This window comes from Hibiscus syriacus, unplaced genomic scaffold (assembly GCF_006381635.1).
Source record: "Hibiscus syriacus cultivar Baekdansim isolate YM2019G1 unplaced genomic scaffold, ASM638163v2 tig00010271_pilon, whole genome shotgun sequence".
Lineage (NCBI taxonomy): Eukaryota > Viridiplantae > Streptophyta > Magnoliopsida > Malvales > Malvaceae > Hibiscus > Hibiscus syriacus.
The window spans coordinates 131,998-151,736 of record NW_024062211.1 but is presented as its reverse complement, the minus strand read 5'-3'; the positions used below and the strand labels follow the sequence as shown (position 1 = coordinate 151,736).

Sequence of the window (19,739 nt, the reverse complement as noted above, 5' to 3'; positions counted from 1 at the left end):
CGGACCAGCTGAAAATCGGGAAAAACCGCCAATTTTTTTTTAAAAAAAATTTTAAACCAAACGACATCGTTTGTTAAACGAGCCAAGTCGAACTCGAGTATTGCTGAGCTCGACTCAAACTTTAAAAGTAAGCTCAACTCGACTCAAACTCACGAACTAAAAATTATCAAGTTCAACTCGAACTCGAAATATAATATTGAAACTTGAACTCGAAAAGGCTTGAACTCAAAAAAAATTAGAAGCTCGATTGAAGCCTAAAATTCGAGCTTGATTGAAGTGAAAGAATAGTTCACTCTATGCTCACCAAAAGGCTCCATGATTTTGAATGTCAAATTACCTCTATTATTTATAGAAGTTAGTTGGGATGCTCTTCTATGTTTCTTAGCCATGTGGATTGTTTTGTTCTCATATTTTTACTCTTTAGACTTTTGGGATGTTCTTCTATGTTTCTTAGCCATGTGAGATTATTTGAAAAATAATATTATTGACTCATTTATACTTTTATTGATACGTTATCCTTAAAATACATTATTTTATTGAAAATTCATTTTCCACATGAATTTATTGACTCATTTATACTTTTATTGATACGTTATCCTTAAAATACATTATTTGAAAAATAATATTATTAATATATTTTATAATGTTAGATTTTATTTGATTTATTAAATAACATTATAATGTGAAAAAGAATATTAAGAAATATATGTGTATATCTTATATGTTAGAAAAAGTCGATAAACTAGAATCAATTCATACTATAATATTATAAATTTTTACAATAAATTTATATAGAAACTCGAATAACTCAACTCGACTCGAAAAAAATTTAAACAAAATTTGAGTCATAAAATACGATTCGTCAACTCAAATAATATAAATTTTTTTACTTGACTCAATTAAACACTCACCCCTATAAACACAGGTTCGAGGTTAACTCCACGTACAAAACAATTACAAAATTTTGAGTATTAACCATTACACCAATATAAAGGATATGAAAATTAAGATAAGATAAATAGTTTTTATAACTTTATTATTTTTCACCTCGTGTCTTAATTTCCAGTACTTATTAAATTTAATCTCATAAGCTAAATAATTTATGTAAATTCAGTTAATGAAATTATAAAAATAAAAACTAAAGTAGAAATCATAAAATATTAAGAGATTACATTTGGCCGATTAATATTTCTTTAGGTCAGAGTTTAATATTTATCTTTCTCCCCTTATAATTATTTCATTCATCTCTAAATAAGATTAAGATTAAATTTAAAATTTATTAAAAAACCATAAAATATTTGTTTATAAGGTCACGAAAGTCTTTTACAACTTCACAAAATTAAACTCCAAAGTTATTATTTTAAATGTCCATATTTATTATATTAACCTTTAAAATTCCATTTGTAGTTTTGAATTTCCCGTTCGAATTTAAAAAATCTAATCAAATATTAAAAAAGGGAAAGGATTAATAGAAAAAAGGGGGAAGGAAAAAGAAAGGAGGTGGTTGGGTGGCGATGGTGGTGGCCAACTATAAATAATAGAATTTAGAAAAGGTGAAAGAAAGGGGGTGGGTAGCGTTAGATGGACGCAGAGACAGAGAAGGGACGGTGCCGAATCTTTATAAGGAAGTGGACCCTTACCAGGTCAGGTGTACATCTAAACCCAACTTAACGTACATACCCCTTGCCTTTGCTTGCTTGCCCTGTGCGTGCCAAAAATATTTCATCATCCAATTCGTTGATTTATTAATTTGATTTATAAATTTAAATATTTGATATATATATATATATATATATATACACTCTTTTATTTTTAGAAAATTTAGATTATATATTAAAAATAGATAACCATATTACATAAAAAATTTAATCAAAAAGAAACAATAAAAAAATAATGAAAGAAATAAAAAATAATGAGTGACAATTTATACAAATTTTAATAAAAAAGAAACTAACTCATGGTACATGTCGAAAATACGTAATTACATGAGCATAAGCACAAACCGAACTAATAACACGCATATATAACCTTGTTTTCAATTACCCAATGCATAATGTGTAAAATACTATATTTTTATTAATAAAATACTATATTTTTTATTAATAAAATACTACATTTAAACACTTTAAAACTATATATATATATATATATATATATATATATAATGAGATTTGTCATGTGATAAAAATTATGTCTTAAAGTGTTCAAATAATTTTCTACACATATATTTGTTGAGTGATTAAAGATAAAATATACACATGCGTTATGACTATTATTCGATTGAATCGTACAATTAAATGTTTTAAACCTATATTGCATCCATTTTATTTTCAAAATAAAATTCATACAAATTTTTATTTATTATTTTTCATTTATTCTATTTTAACACCCAAATAATCTATCACGCAGATAAAAATATGCCTGTGTGAAAATGTCTTCTAAAAGACATGTTTTAAAGAGGACATTTTATATGACCGAAATAAGTACTATTCTGAGTTATAATTTTTTTAAACCCTGTTTTAGTAAAAGAAAAAAAAAGAGTGAAGATATTATTTAGATGAATATTGAAATTGTCAAAAACTGAACGAAAACGTGCCCTCTATAAACTGAACCCGACGTGGCAGCACGTGATCAGACGACAGAATGTTTCGTAGGTTAACTCAATATACATCATAAACACAGAATTAATTCTCAGCTGGGCAGGTCTCACCGTAATAAAAGGACCTTTGCCCGCCCCCTCCATTTTCAACTATCGTCGTCGGAGGAGTTCTCTCTATATTTTATCCTCCCTTTTCCTGCGCCCTCGATTTCTATCCTTTTTTCTCCTTTCCGAACAACCTGAAACAAGATGGTAATGTTTCAGCTTCTTTTTAACTTAATAGTATATTATTAAATTAATTCATATCGTATTTTTGTGTAATTTCATCGGAATCAGACTGAATCGTTATTTCTTTTTAGTTTTCAATCAATAGTTCATCCTAGAGTTAAGTCATATCTCTGCTATTTCGTGTAATCTATTAGCAATCCGACTTGATCTTCTCTTTTTTTCTTTGTTGAAATTTGTTTTAGTTTTAAAACAATCGTATATCCTTGAATTAAACCATATCTCTACTATTTTTGTGTAATTTCTTATCCGTCGGATTGGATCGTTTCCTTTTTGTGATTTTTCATTCTTAAGTTTGTGTTTCGGTTGGTTAGTTCATCTCTTTATTGATGCTTGGAAATTCGTGGAATTTTTTTCATGCATATACTGTTTTTTTTTAGTTTCTAGATCTTAGAATTTTAAATCTATAGTTTGTGGTTTGATGATGTCGAAATTTATGATTATATTTTTATTTTGTATCAAATTAGATGTACTTAATTTGTGCTGAAACAGAATCCTCGTTTATCTAGATTCTAGCGTCTTTAGCTGCTTGATTAATGTATTTATATGTCGATCCAATCTGTCTGCACTTATAATTTGGATCCTTGTATTTTGTTACCATTACCGAAGCCAAAAAAAGTGAAATCTTATTGGATATTGTTTAAAATATTGACATGTTGATCCAATCTGTCCGCACTTGTAATTTAGGTCATTGTATTTATGTTTGTTATTATTATTTCTTTTCTATTACTGAAGTTAAAAAAGAATCTTGTTTTAGTTATCCAAACATAAGATTATGATAGCAAAGAATAATTTTGATGTTCCATTGCGAAGCACAAACAGCTGATTTAGGATGTTCTTAAGGCAACATAAGATATGATCCTGAATCCTAAGGAGATGTTATACTAACATAGGGGGCAGTTGAAAGAGGTCGAGTTAGAATTTAATGTAAAGAGAATATAAGTGCGACTTTTGTTTTGTTTATTTATCGTTCATTTTGTTAGGACCAACTCACAGTGATATAGAGTATAAGACTAGTTGACGTTTTCTTCATGTTTGTCCCCTTTTTTTCTATCCCTTTCTAGGATGGTTGCTGATGTTTCATTTGTATGCTATTGATGTTATTAAACATAGGGACTGACTCGGACATTTGTTTTGTCATGTGATATCATTTTAATCCTCAGGCCAACGCTGCATCAGGAATGGCTGTGCATGATGACTGCAAGCTGAAGTTTCTGGAGCTTAAGGCAAAAAGAACCCACCGCTTCATTGTTTTCAAAATTGAGGAGAAGCAGAAGCAAGTCACTGTTGAGAAGCTTGGTGAGCCAAGCGAGAGCTATGAGGATTTTATCAAATGTCTTCCTGCTGATGAGTGTCGATATGCTGTGTATGATTTTGATTTTCTAACAGCCGAGAATGTCCCAAAGAGCAGAATCTTTTTCATTGCATGGTACTGCAATTTTCTTGATCACCTGAATCATGTTTAATACCTCGTGTTTCATTGTTTCCTTTTTTCACTTACTATGTTGTTTTCCTATGAAGGTCTCCCGATACATCGAGGATCAGGAGCAAGATGATATATGCTAGCTCCAAAGACAGATTCAAGAGAGAACTGGATGGGATTCAGGTGGAATTGCAAGCAACAGATCCATCTGAGATTGATCTCGATGTTTTCAAAAGCCGTGCCAACTAAATACTTAAATGTTTATAGGTTGTCGAACGGGAACTTGGATAATTTACGATGCTAAATTTCTGAGTTTTTTCGTATTAGTCTTGATGATAAACCCGTACTTTTGGGTATATGTGATTTGTTATCTATTGAACCTATGTGTTGAGAGTGTCTCTGCGTAGTCTTATCGCTTCAAGCTAATATGGAACAGTTTGTGAGGGGTTAGACAACACATTTTCAACTTCGTTTCTTTTTTATTTCTTTGAATATTCTCGTTTATTTGTTTCGGAGTGTTAAAGGGCATGCTTTCATGGCTTCTGAGTTGCAGATATTTTGCCATTGTTTATGACTCCAGGTTTGATTTCAAATATATTTGTACAAGATTTTCCCTCGATGATAGCTGTTGGTAGATTGAATTAATAATTGAGGCTTCATCATGTTCTCAACTAATATCTTTCTCTCGCTTGACTAGTTTGCATTGTTTTGTAGCTAGTTTGGCTGGTGGAAATAAAATTAGAAAGAAATAAATAAAGTAGAAAGATAAAAAAAACTAATATTTTTCTAAAAGTTAGCTGATTTTATTTTCATATGTAATGGGGTGAGGGGAGAGGTAAGGTAGTAGGTTGTTCCCAACGCCAGGTTGAGAGCAGTTTCCGCGGAAAACTTCCAGTAGTCAGAATTATGAATTGCCCATCGTGAGACTCGATCTCACGACCACAAGGTTAAGAGTATTGCGCTCTAATGTTTTTCTAAAAGAATTATACAAAAATTTAAAAGATGTAACCTTTTTTTTTTATCCCTTATTAGAGTTAAAAATGATTTTTTTCTATTAAATGATTCATTTTTATACATGAGTAAAAAATGATAGTTTGATCTATTTTTCTTGGATAAAGTATACAAATGGTGATTATAGAGTGTTGTTTTGTCGAATCACTTAACTATTAAAAATTATAAAATAGTTCTCCGATTATATGATATTATTTTATTGACTCTCTGACTATTAAAAGTTACAAAATTGTCACTTGACTATTCATATGTTTCAGACTCGTCATTTTCTATTAAAAAATTAATTGTCGTTTGAGTTAGACGTTAATCTATTGACCGTGATATGATAAAATTATATTTTAATGATGTCTACTAGTATCGTCGTTACTTTTAAGTACCGGTTTGACGGTATAATGTTTCAAGCACTAGTTCGACGATATAATATAAACGGAGACTCGATTTACAAAATACACTTCAAACGATTCTGGAATTAAATTTTATCATATCTCAATTAACAAGTTAACATCCAACTCAAAAGATCGTCATTTTCTAAATGAAAAATGACGAGTTTGAAATATATAAATAGTCAGTTGGTCATTTTGTAACTTTTAATAGTCATAGAACTCAACAAAACAAGTAAACAATGTACTATAGTGGGAGACCCTTTTATAACTTTTAATAGTCGATGAGTTCATCAAAATAACACTTTATAATCAGAAAACTATTTGTGTAGTTTATCATTTTTTTTAACTTTTCTTAAATATCAAATATACTTAAAAATTATTTTCTCACTATATTTTTTTTACTTCTTCCGACTAAACGAAAATTTAACTCTGATTAGATAATACATTCAGGTTCTATCCACTTATATATCTTGTTGGTTGTGGATTGATGTTCAAATTCATATGGGCATAGAATGATGTTTCTAGTTTAAGTTAGTTTCGATGTGTTTTTGACTGAGTATGCTACCATTCATTTTGGATTATATTAATACGCAGAAGTGGTAGTTTATATAAGATATTAATATTTTAATATATTTGTTATTTATATGTAATTGAAATATGAGTAAACTATACAAATGATCCCTTATAGTTTTGATTCGTCCACTTTTAGTCACCGATTCAAAAATAGTGACTTTGATCTTTAACGTTATCGATTTGTTTGGTTTTAGTATCTCAATCGTTAACTCCCGTTAATCCATTACTAAAAGTCTAAGTTGACAATTAAAAAATAAAAAAAGTCAACATATAATTAAAAAATAAAAAAAATATACACGTCTCTTATTTTTCTTCTTCTTCTTTCAAAAATAATTTTTGAAACTTAAGAAATATTCGTCTCAAAAAAAGCTTCAAGAAATAATTCAATAAAAAAAGTATATTTTAGGAGAAAAATGAACCTTTAAACCTACAAATAACCCCTTCTCGGTCATTTTATTATTCTCTTTGTCTAAACTAAGTAAAGTCAGTGACTAAAAATGACTTATTGAAATTAATTAGTTGGTATCTCATGTACTAAAATATGATGACCAAATATCATTCCTACCATATGTAGCATTATCGTATTAATAATTTAGAGACAAGTTATATATATATATATATATATATATATATGTTGTCTTTGAATATTTAGATTGAATTTAGATACGCAATTTATATTTGTTGATAATTTTCTCACGTCTCTCGATTTTAATTTATGATTTGTCGGTATATGATTTTTCAATAGTTTAATTCCCTTTTGTGAGTCGTTTGTCGATACAATCAGATCTATTTATATCTATTTTTTTAATTTATTTAGTTAGGTTTTTTAACCTTTTCCTTTGAACAAAATATTGATAAATTATAATCAATACACTAAAATATATCGATATTGATAATATTAGATTACGCTACGCAGATAATTACTTAATTATTAGTTTGTTTCTATTTCATTCATCAAACTACAAATATTTTCAGTTTCGTCACTAATATTTTTTGTCTCTAACGTCTTGCCAACTTTATCACTGCCTCAGTTTATTCTCCGATTCTAAAACTTTTTCATTGATCAAAATTAGTACTAGTTAGTTGTTAATGGTATGGACTTAATGAAGAGTTGTTAGATCATTTCGTCTCTTTAGTTAACAATTATTTGGTTATCTTATCGAATTATCAATTCTTAAAACCTTTAAATTGATTTTCTCATAGTAATGTGTGCTGACAATCACCCAGAATATGTCACGCTTGAGTTGCAATGAAGTCATTTGTAAACATACACTCATATTAAACGATCGAAACAACTGAAGAACAAACGATCGGAAACATTAGTGATAAAAGTGACATATTTATCCTGGGATAGGGAGAAAAAAATACGAGACATGTTTGATTTACAACCGATGTATTAAAAACGAACTCATGTTAATTACGTTGTACAAAATCAGAGTAATTCCAAAAGTGAGGTCAAGAGAAAAAGAATATTGAAAATGACATGAAATATGCCCCTTGAAGAGTTTAAAATTGTTGACGGGTAACATACTAATTATTCCACGCTTTAACGAATTTTGCTTTTTAATATATTAATCAGTATATTCTTAAACGAAACATTGATTTCTAATATATTAATCATAAATGCTTTGATCATCACCAAAAAGCAACAGCCACAGCCGGCACAGCTAACGCCACCAGCTCTTTCAAAGGCCGGCCTTCATGTCTAGTTTTATTTTTCTTCTCGTAATTCCATTGAACAAATTCTAATATAAATTTTAATTTTTTGATGGTTACTTCTTCAACAAGGTAAGCTGTTCATTAAAACTTGGGTTTTGATTGTGTTTTAAGAAAAGATGGCTGGGAACTATAGATTTGCCATGGATCAAAAGGGTATTGTAAGGACACTGATCACAACTGTGGGAAGTTTCACTCAAGATCGGCTGATCGACAAAGAACAAAGGGTCCAACACAAAGAACAGTGTGCTGAGAGATTAGCTGCTGAAGATGGAAGCTCGGGGAATGATACCGAGGTTCGATATTCCGATCAAGCTGTGCTCGCGAATCTCGACTGGGGAATCGATGCCCTTGAAGAAGCTATCAATACATCCAATATCGAAACCAAGCATGCCAGGTTAGATTATGCTGAGAAGATGCTTCATGTGTGTGCTATGTTGACTTCGGATCAGAAAACTGCTGGTGTCCCTAATCCTTACCTATCTGCGTGGGCTTATTTGAACCTTTCGTACCTATGGGAACTGCGTAACAATGTCCATAACTCGGTTCTTCATGTTCTCGAGATGTTTATAGTTGAACCCTTTTTTTCGAGGATCGATTTTGCTCCCGAACTTTGGAAAAAACTGTTCCTCCCACACATGAGCTCAATTGCAGGGTGGTATGCAGAGGCTAGGCATAGGCTTATGATGGAAGTAGTCCCTGATTCTTCTGATATGTCTTTTACTGCTGATTTGGATCAATTCTTCAATGAGTCTTTGGTTTTCTCGATGAGGCCGGATCAAATGGAGAAATTGAAGAAACTCGAGCAACTTTATAGCGAATCATTAGACGAAAATACACGATTGTTTGCCAAATACTACAAAGATTGTATGAATTCCGATTCAAGTTCGGGTGCAGGCAAGAAAGTTATGGCTCCTATGTTACCGATCGCTGAGCCACCAATGACTCCTCTACATGAGGTGAGCCGGTCGATCCCCAATTATGTAAAATTTGGTCCTATACTACCTAAAAGCGCCGGATTTTCCCCAGTTCTCAAATCTAAACATGGTGGAAGAGAAGGAAACAACAGGTTAGCTTCAATTACTAGTGAAATACTAAGTGACTTTGTTTTTCAATTTACTTCTTACCATGTTCATGTGCACATTTGGTTGTAGCAGAGTGAGTTTAAATTCTTCAGCTTTTCTGCATGACATGGATGAATCTGCTGCATGGGATCCTCGTGTAAGGCCGAAATTTGAATCGATACAATTATTTCGTTATCGATAATATGGATGATTTTTTTTAGTCATGCCTTTTCCTTTTATGACCCCAGGGTGGTGTACCTGAGGGAAACGAAGATGATTCGGATTATGAAGCCAATGATGGTTCCATTGGATCATCGGTTCAACAACAGACGAAAATTAATCGAACTCGATCCCCATTGATCTTTTCACCTGTAGATTCACCTAGAACATCTTCCTCGAAAACTTCATCCCCGAAGTCCGATGTGAACACTAGGAAGGAATCAGGATCGTTGTTGCGTCTTTTATCGTGTCGTATCGCTGCTCCAAGTGATGCTATCTCCTTGCCTATCTCACCTAGCAAGAGTAGTCATAGCATAAGCTCAGCAGATTCGGATGGTGAAGTGATAGTATGTCACAATTCAGAAAATACCAAAAAAGAATTTTCATTTCATTTGTTTCTTAATGCATTTGAAGCTGAAATGTTTAACACTTGGAAATGTAGGAAACGCCAAAAAGTTGTAGGAAGAACGGCGGTCGGCCTTCGAGTACGAGTTACGATTATGTGAACATCAAAACATCTGAAAACAGGTAAGAAACTTGCTATACTAAAGGATTTCAACAGTCATTTTGTGATAATTTTGTACTTCCTATTGTTTCTCAGTTTTCAGAATGAAAGTGATGAAGGTAGCCTTAGCTGCGTTTCGCTCCCTTTATCCGAGAAGCTGACTCCGCATTCGAAAGCGCTTAAAGATTTCGTCTGCCCCATCACGGGCCAGATTTTCAATGACCCTGTTACACTTGAAACAGGTCAGACATATGAACGAAAAGCTATCGAAGAATGGCTTAACCGCGGGAACACCACCTGTCCGATTACTCGGCAACGTCTCTCTTCGAATGTACTGCCTAAGACAAACTATGTTTTGAAGAGGCTGATAACAGCTTGGAAAGAGCAGCATCCTGATCTTGCTCAGGAGCTTTTATATTCTGAAACACCAAAGGCTAGATTCAGCTCCCCCTTAGGGAAAGAAATTGTATTGGTGTCCCCATCGAACCAAACATCCGAGTTCTCGAACTTCAAGGCCATAGATGATCATGTAACGCAAAGAGGCAAAAGGTTCACACGACCGGTGGTAGCCACATCGCCAACCAGCGTGATATCTCAGGCTGCAGTTGAGACGATCATCAACGAATTAAGATCTTTTGTGTCATGTCTATGTACTTCAAACAATCTACAAGAATGTGAATCAGCAGTGCTTGAAATTGCTAGATTATGGAAGGACTCAAAGGGTGATGCTGCAGTTCATTCTTATTTATCAAAACCGACAATCGTTAACGGATTTATGGAAATACTATCAGCTTCTCTTGATAGAGAAGTTCTCAGGGCCTCGATTTACATTCTTTGTGAGCTAATTTTTGGGGATGAGAGCATTGGGGAGACATTAACAAGTGTAGATTCAGATTTCGATTGTCTCGCTGCTTTACTCAAGAATGGACTAGCTGAGGCTGCAGTTCTTATGTACCAATTGAGACCGGCATTCACTCAGCTTTCATCGCACGACCTCGTCCATTCCCTTATGCAGATAATACTATGCAAAAGCGAAGAATCAGATGACCTTTTGTTCATGATCAAACCCAAGGACGCCGCTATAGCAATGCTCGAACAAATATTGATGAGTGGAGATGAAAACAGCCGGTCCTTAAACGCCTTGACCATTGTTTCATTGAATGGAATTGCTTCCCTGGTGAAGTGCCTGCATAGGATGGAAGGAAGGAGGTCTATTATTTCCATACTATTATGTTGTACGAGGGTTGATAAAAGCTGCAAGAATGTGATAGCAAACGGAATCGAACTTTTGTATGTTCTCGAGCTATTTCACACCGGCAACGATAGTATACGAGGCATATGCGTAGATTTTCTCTCTGAATTGGTTCAGCTGAATAGGTATGAACTTTTACACAATGCTTTCGCTCGATACTGGATCAAATTTCGATGTCGAAATCATATTTCTTCATTTCTTATAGGAGAACGCTCAGCAATCAGATGTTGCAAATAATTAAAACCGAAGGAGCTTTTAGCACCATGCATACTTTTCTTGTGTATCTTCAAATGGCTCCCATGGAACATCAACCAGCCACTGCCACTCTTCTTTTGCAGCTTGACCTCCTGGTTCGTTTCTCGAAAAAAGTTGTTCATATACACTTCTAGTAGTAGTAACACATGCATGAATTTTTCCAGGTCGAGCCGCGGAAGATGAGCATTTATAGGGAAGAAGCTATCGAGGCATTGATCGAAGCACTCCGAAAAAAGGAGTTTCCGAATCAACAAATGATGGTTCTTGATGCACTGCTATCGCTTCCTGGCCGCATTACTTCCTCAGGAGAGTCCTATATTGAATCCTGGCTGCTCAAAGTTGCAGGGTTCGATCACCCTTACAATGCTTTAGTGAAGGCAGACTGGACCGAAACAAAGGTAAGCATTAATGTCGAAAACGTATTCTTTTTAAATTTTTTTCTCACGGATTCATTTCGATCTCGAATCATACTGTTTATTGCAGGAAGAGGAGGAGAAAGCTGTATGTTCATGGGAGAAAAGAGTGGCATTTGTCCTCTGCAACCATGAAAAGGGTTGTATTTTCAAAGCATTGGAGGAAATCTTCAAAAACAATTCCTTAAAAATGACGAAATCATGCCTTGTGATTGCTACATGGCTCACTTACATGCTTTCGATACTGCCGGATACCGGAGTAAGAGAGGCTGCTCGCGAATCATTGCTCGACGAATTCATAAATGTCCTACAATCATCTAAGAACTTGGAAGAGAAGATATTGGCGGTCCTTGCTTTGAAAACCTTCATTAACGATCCAAGTAAGTGACTTTACAATTACAATATCATTTTAATCTCCATATCAAATGATCATTAACTTCGGATCTTAGCTGCCATTGAAGAACTGGGAAAGTATGCTAAATGCATATATAAAACTTTGAGAAAGCTCAAGAGGAATTCATTTGTGGCAACCGATATACTAAAAGCTTTAATGAATTTATCATCTGTCAATGCAGTAAGTTCATAACTATTCACTTCCTTCATCACAAATACTACTATAACATCAGATAACTGATTGTGTGTAATATGTTTGGTTTATAGACAGAAATGTGGAGCTGTACTGATGTCGTTGAGTTAGATTTGAGAGCCAACGGCGAGGTACTATGTATGGTTTATCTTAAGGGTTGTTTGATAAGCAGTCATTCAGATGGAACCATAAAGGTTTGAGCTTAATTTACTCTTTTCACTCAAACGAACATGCTTACTAATCAACTCGATTCTTCCGATAACCGCAGTTAATTTTTGTTCCCGATAGGTTTGGGATGCTGGGAGAAGACGGTTGAGGCTGGTTCAAGAAGCTCATGAGCACATCAAAGCTGTTACATGTTTGTATGTTCCATCTTCAGGTGACAGATTATATAGTGGTTCCTTGGACAAAACGATTCGGGTAAACAATCTCATGTCTGATCCGACATCCGTTTCTTTGAGCCTCTTGATTGAAACATAACAAGCTTTTCATTTGCAGGTTTGGGAATTGAAACCAGAAGAAATACAGTGTATTCAAGTTCATGATGTGAAAGAGGCAGTGCATGAATTGGCAGCAAATGCTAAATTTGCATGCTTTATTTCTCAAGGAAATGGAGTTAAGGTATGGAACTTTGGCCTTTGTGATCAAAATTAATGCAAAACAAGTAGTTTAGTTCATAAAAAAATGGACTTGTTTGCAGGTTTATAATTGGTCAGGGACTCCGAAGCACATAAATTTCAATAAAAGTGTGAAGTGCTTAGCCATGACAGGAAATAAGCTATATTGTGGTTGCTCTGGATACAACATACAGGTTAGAACCCTTTTCCAACACTTTCTCAATTGAAGTACTCATCTATAATATTCTTGTTCCATATATTTTCAAGGGTAAACTACGTATTTAGGTCACCCAATTATTTCACTGGTTTCATTTTGGTCACTCAACTATTTTTTTCTCAAAATCATACCCAATGATACGTTTTGGTTTCATTTTGCTCATCCGTCCGAATATTATAATCACTCAATTACGTATATGAACATCTATATTATAGATGAGTGACCAAAACAGACCCGCTCGAATAATTGAGTGACTAAACACGTAATTTACTCTATTTTCAAATAACACTTTAAAAACAACCCAAATACATGGGAAACACAGAAAAAAAGTTTAATAATCATGATGAAGAGGCTGAAGTAAGAAAAAAATATTGTGGCAGGAGCTGGATTTGTGCAGTGGTACAGTGAACACATTCCACCTAGGAACAAGAAAATTGCTGGGAAAACAAACTGTAAATTCTCTCAACATACATGATGATCTTCTCTTTGCTGGTGGTTCTGCAGTTGACGGAATTTCAGGAAAGGTAACATACATACATACATACATAATTACATACATACATACATACATATAAATCATATGCAAGTGAAGTATCTTAAATGTTAGTGAGCTAAATCAGGATGTATGAATGGAAGGTATTTTGTCGATCAAGCAAGGCAGTAATGGGAACATTTCCGACGGGATTCGACATCCAAAGAATCGCTGTGAACAATGACTTCATATTTACAGCCACGAAACTTGGGATCATAGAGGTTTGGTTGAAAGAAAGAGTGAGCAGAGTCGGTTCCATTAAAATGAAGGGCAAGGGACATGCAAAGATTACATCCTTGGTTCCAGACATTGATGCTGGAATGCTTTATGCTGCTTCCTCTGATGGCAAAATCCAGGTCAGTAACTAAGATTCATAAAATTTTAGTGGATAAATATATTATCGATAGAAAATACAAAAAAAAATTTAAATTTTATGAGAATTTAAAATTTTTAAGGGAGACAATCCCTCACCAACTCCTCAGTTCATCCTTGTAGATTGTGCTGCTCGCTCATTTGGTTTGGGGTTTTTGATTACAGGTTTGGGCTCTGGACTAAACTGGGTTCCAATTTCTAAAGAACAATGTTTAGCAGCCATCAGTCTCCCTATTTCTTATGCAAGATTTCACTTTTTTTTTTTGTAAATCATGTGATAAGGTGGCATCAAGCCAACATTTTTGTCGACTGTTATATTAATAAAATATTACTTCCGTTGAGTAGGTATTTATTGAAGTTTGTTGATTAAAGTATTTATTAGCAGCGTTTCTACAAATATTAAAGTTAGAACGATATTTTAATCTGATATAAGGTAAAATTACTTGATTATTATGATGAAAAATTATTTGGGTAAGGTGAACTAGAAATACTCTAATAAAAAATCAATTTGGTTATTGACCTCAATAAAAAAAATTAATTTAATCATCTGTTACACTATCGTCATGTCACTAGTTACAGTGGACTATCACGCCAGCACCGTAAACTGTCACGTTAACATCGTAAACTGCCATATAAACACTGTAACGGTCAACGATATAAACCGTTAGTCAAAGGGTTATATTGGATTTTTCTTCTAAGTTTAAGAGTCGCATTGAGTACAAAAATAATTTGAGGGCTGCATTTATTTGTTTTAGAAAATACAAGGATCTCATGTATTTTTTTACCTTATTTTTTAAGAAATTTGGATGGTGGATCTGAATATCCACTAAATGCTAGTAATGTAGATGTAAGTGGGAGGTTGTCAGTCCTTGTTCAACTATTTTCTATCAAGTACGCAGTGAAGATGTGGTGTTCATATACTATGGCTTATGAATGAAAGTTGACTTGTTGAGGCTTTACATTGATTTATGATAGTTGCTCCACCTACTGTGGAAAGGTACAAGCACTTTTTCACAGTTGATTTCCTAATAAGATCCTACTGCAATGAATTTTTAGTGGCCAGAAAATAATTTTTAATTGATTCAGTAATATTTCAACAAATATAATGTAAGAAATAAGGTGTTAAATAGTGATTTTACGTAAGAATTAAATTTGTTGAAGATTCAAAAATTAATTTTTTTAATGTAATTTGTGTCGGATTGTTAGATATTAATTAAAATTTTAATTAATAAATTAATTTAAATTTTATCATAATTTTACTAATTAAAGATTATTTGACGATTAAGTTTATTTCCTTGAATTCATTAATATTATAGATTCTGTCAAGGAGTGTTTAATGCTTTAAAAATATGGCTTTGCTGTTGTAGCTTCCATTGCATGTGAGTTCATACTTTTACCCCGCAAGATAAGCTCTACTTGTTCCATGCCATAATCAGGCCGTCCCTTATCTACCGGCATTTGGTAACAAGGTTTTTATTTAATAATATTCTCAAGGCATATTGACAACTGAGTTTTGATTTCTAATTGCCTAGTAATTGTATAATTACACCTCCTTTGATATCTCTCCCGTCCCTGTAACTCCATCATTATCATTTTGATCCACTTTTGTCACCGGCATTTCCTCTACTTGACTCGTATTGTGTTGTTGTATTACCAACACCGAAGACAACACTCGGCGATTAGACGAGGCTAACAAGTCCCCTACAGGGCCTAATTCAGCATGCTCAGCTTGCCGGTCCGCCAATTTTGCCACCGTAGGTGACGGGAACCTTCCTTTTCCGACTACTATAAGATCATATTCCCCACTTTGTCCCAATCCCAACACTTGTTCAACAACGTTGCTACCTGTCTTTTCTATGTACTCCACCGTTCCATCCCACTTGCTTCTAAATTCTGCCACTACGGCATCATCCACTTCCTTTTCTCTTTGAGTGTTGATAGAGGAAGTGGAGAAGCTGTAATTCTTAGTGCACTTGCTGGCTGAAGGCCTCAAAATCAGGTCATCTCTTTGTATTTCTTCCTTTTCAACGAACGTCACAACATCCACTTTGACTGCAGGGTGTTCAGCCATTCTACCGCCCAACTCCAACGCCTCCCGATCATCGGGGCCACCGAAGAACAATATGCAAACCCTTTGGGCTCCCTTATCGAACCCTCGGTCCACAAGCACCGCCACTGAACATGGTGCACCTTTTAGCACCCTTTGGTTAACCAATCTCCAGCCATGCCCTACATTGTCTATTACTTGACGGTCACCCTCTCCCCTCCATTGTTTGTGGAATGGTAAAATGATCATTGTCACCCTTTTGGTCTCTGCCATATGGCAAATATCCTCATGGATGGTAGATAATGTGGAGATAGCTGTGCTGGGCCTAACCAAGACTTGGCCCAATTGACTATAGGCTTGGAAAGCTCCGGTGACTCGGTCTTGCCAGCCTCCCTTACGAAGCCTGTTAATGAATGGAAGCCCATTTCTTCGAGCCCGATGGACCATTATGATTGAAGAAGAGCGTTCAGTGAGTTCCACAAGGTGCATGATGAAAAGCTTGAGTTGGGATTTCTTTGTGCTTCTTGTTGACTCGATTAAGTTGATGATTGAAGGTACATTACCAATACCATGGAGGCAGGCAAGGACCCTAAGCTGGTCTTTCGACTCATCCGTGTTGGTCAAGTCGCGTAGTTTTCGACAAGCAAGGGCGGAGGAACTTCGAGCCGGCTTGTAGATGGCCATAACGGTGGGGGTTGTGATGAAGGTAGTGAAGAGTGCCATGAGAACTAATATAGCAAAGATCTCATCATTGAGCACCTGCAACCACACAATAAGAATTAAACTTATTTATATATATATTTAAGTGGAAATATATTATATTCCCAAAATAAATATTAAAATTCAAACTCATGCAAAGTGAGATACTATGAATATCCTTGATTATTCAGTCAATTTATTTATTTCATTATTTATACTTATTTGATTTAAAACTAAGGGACTGTTTGTTTGCCTCTTAATGGAATTATTTAACGCTGAATGTTGAACCGTTCAACATTCAGCGCGTTTGTTTCGCACATCTGAATGATTCAGTGCTGACTGATTCAGTAAAACAATGTTGAATGATTCAGCACAAAAGTACATTTTGAACCATTCAGAGCCGATTATCAAACAACATGTCACATTCAGAGTCAAACCATTCAGAACCTCTGAATCATTCAGCATTTGAATCATTCAGTGCTTAATCATTCTGAAGTAAACAAATAGTCCATAAATATAAAAATTAAATTGCCAACAAATTTACACGTGAACTTAAAGTAAACGATTTAACGATTTTTTTTTCACTTGTGAAAGACTAAAACATCCGAATACCATTTGGGTTGAAATTTCAGCTTTTGCGCAAACAAATACCAACTCATGCAAAACTAAAATATATCTATGTGAGGAAGGGATGGAATAGTCTTTTTCATCCTTGAATTAACCCATTTGTATAGATATCATTAATGTATATATCATCAAATCAGGCAATCAAAAAAAATATTAATAAACATCTAGGGCAAACTATCTATTTGGTCACTCAATTATTTTTTTTCAAAATCATATCTAACATTATATTTTAGTTATTCATCGTTAAAAAATTAACATCGATGTTGAAGTGATATTTTTTAAATTATTTTTGAATACTGATATGACATTACCTTATGATGACACATCAATATTATTGTTAATTTTTTAACGGTAGATGGTCAAAACAGAATCAAAATATATCGTTATGTATGAATTTTCAAAAAATAATAGTTGGTGACTAAAACAAAAACTAAATAATAGATGGGTAGTTAAATATGAATTTACCCAAACTATAAACATACCTTTTTCTCCTTGCCAATGTTGAGAACAATAAGTTCAACCAATCCTTTAGTGTTCATTAGAACACCAAGCGCCAACGACTCTTTGAAACCCATTCTAAACATCAACGCCACCGCAAACGTCCCTATAATCTTCCCGGCGCACGCCGTCGATATTACCAGCGCCAGTAGTCCCCAAGCTTTCCCGCCTTTGATTTTGGCCACATCGGTTTTCAACCCACTGGACGCAAAGTAAAGCGGAAGAAGCAATCCCGACACGAAATCTTCGATCCTCTCTATTAACTTCTCAGCAAAATCCCCTTCTTTGGGTATCGTTAATCCAAAGATGAAAGCACCGAAGATTGCATGGATTCCGATAAGGTCGGTCATGAAACCCGAGACCATTACACCAGCTAGAGTTAAGCAAATATAAGCCTCGTCGATGACTTCTCGCTCCGGGGAGCAACGGTGAGCTACCCATTTCATGGCGGGTCGGATTAATACCAGCATAAAAATGACGAAAGCGACGCCGGAGAGAAGGATCCAGATTGATATCAAGGGGCTTTTTGGTTGACCGGAGTCATTGCCGGCGAGTGCGACGGCGATTGCTAGTAAAATCCAGGCGGCGACGTCGTTGAATGCGGCTGAGGCCATGGCGACTTCCCCCACTTGGGTGGTTAACAGTTTGAGCTCGGCTAAGATTCGTGCGAGGACGGGGAAAGCGGTGATGGAGAGTGCCACTCCCATGAAGACCAGGAACTGACCGTACCCGACTTTGTTAGCGCCGTCGACGGTTTTCCTGAGGACAAACGCGACGCCGATGCCGCAGATGAACGGCAGGGAGATACCGCAAAACGCTATTCCAAACGCCTTACGGCCGCTTCGACGAATAGAGCTTAAATCGAGCTCGAGTCCGACGAGGAAAAGGAAGAAAATGAGACCAATGCTGGCCACAGTTTCAAGCCCCGGCATACTCCAAGCTGGAAATATTCGGTGCAGGTAATCTTTGTTCCGACCAAATGCAGACGGTCCAAGAAGAATCCCCCCCTGAAAATACAATAAGATTTTAACAAAGAATCAATACATACATACATACATACATACATATATGCATGTGGAAGAAAGATGATTATACGTACAACAATTTCAGCAACGACTTTGGGCTGGCGGAGGGGTTTGAGAAGAAAAGCGAGGAATCGGCTAAGAAGAAGTATTAAAGTGGTCTGAACTATTAGCAAAGGGAAGGCGAAATTGAGTGGATTGTCACCTTGCCATGCTCCATTGGATGAGGTCTTTATGGTGCTTATGTTAAAAGCCATTTTCTTGGAGACGATGATGGGTTTGGTGATTCCTCTAATTCGGGGCTAATTTTCTTCATCTGATTATTATGGAGAATTTATAGGCAATGGGGGTGGGAGAGGGACGTGGCAGATAAGGAGCCTTTTTTATTATTGCTTAATGCTCAAAAGGTATCTTAGGAAAATTAGAGAAAAATTATATTTAATTGACTCCTCTTTTTGTTAGTATAAAAATTAGCTACTCTCTTCTATTAAAAAATATTAAACACATACATGGAACCCAATATTATGTTCTAATTGTTCCTGCCACCTTCCTCCGCTAGAAACCTCTTCACCTTTAAGTCAAAAGCATAACCATTCACTGTTACATTACATTTGTTAAGGTAAAGTTTAAAAGTATTCAAAACTCATAATTATCTTTTGAATATCCCCAAAATTAGCCTACACTAAAAAAATATAACAATTCCTAAATATTATCCGGATTATAGAGTATTATTTTGTTAAGTCCCGACTATTAAAAGTTATAAAATAGTCTCTCAATTATAAGATATTATTTTGTTGAGTCTCATAATTATTAAAAGTTACAAA

General features: G+C 34.7%; 3 protein-coding genes across 3 annotated transcripts; 2 read left to right on the top strand and 1 right to left on the bottom strand.

Annotated features, from left to right (window-relative positions):
- Positions 1 to 2,743: 2,743 nt before the first annotated feature.
- Positions 2,744 to 4,919, top strand: LOC120203852 (actin-depolymerizing factor 1-like). The gene is made up of 3 exons (XM_039204011.1): positions 2,744 to 2,851; positions 4,048 to 4,313; positions 4,406 to 4,919. Exons 1-3 carry the CDS (start codon positions 2,849 to 2,851, stop codon positions 4,554 to 4,556), a joined length of 420 nt encoding a protein of 139 aa, XP_039059942.1. The 5' UTR covers positions 2,744 to 2,848; the 3' UTR covers positions 4,557 to 4,919.
- A 3,079-nt stretch (positions 4,920 to 7,998) lies between these two features.
- LOC120203845 (putative E3 ubiquitin-protein ligase LIN-1) lies at positions 7,999 to 14,205 on the top strand. Its single transcript, XM_039204003.1, has 16 exons — positions 7,999 to 9,059; positions 9,148 to 9,211; positions 9,303 to 9,620; positions 9,716 to 9,801; positions 9,875 to 11,155; positions 11,236 to 11,380; positions 11,450 to 11,683; positions 11,769 to 12,078; positions 12,148 to 12,272; positions 12,359 to 12,478; positions 12,573 to 12,704; positions 12,783 to 12,905; positions 12,985 to 13,095; positions 13,499 to 13,642; positions 13,755 to 14,006; positions 14,188 to 14,205. Exons 1-16 carry the CDS (start codon positions 8,110 to 8,112, stop codon positions 14,203 to 14,205), a joined length of 4,413 nt encoding a protein of 1,470 aa, XP_039059934.1. The 5' UTR covers positions 7,999 to 8,109.
- Positions 14,206 to 15,555: 1,350 nt separating this feature from the next.
- LOC120203851 (cation/H(+) antiporter 20-like) lies at positions 15,556 to 19,172 on the bottom strand. Its single transcript, XM_039204010.1, has 3 exons — positions 18,993 to 19,172; positions 17,878 to 18,900; positions 15,556 to 16,828 (listed from the first exon to the last, which is right to left on the bottom strand). Exons 1-3 carry the CDS (start codon positions 19,170 to 19,172, stop codon positions 15,566 to 15,568), a joined length of 2,466 nt encoding a protein of 821 aa, XP_039059941.1. The 3' UTR covers positions 15,556 to 15,565.
- Between the last annotated feature and the right edge of the window lie 567 nt (positions 19,173 to 19,739).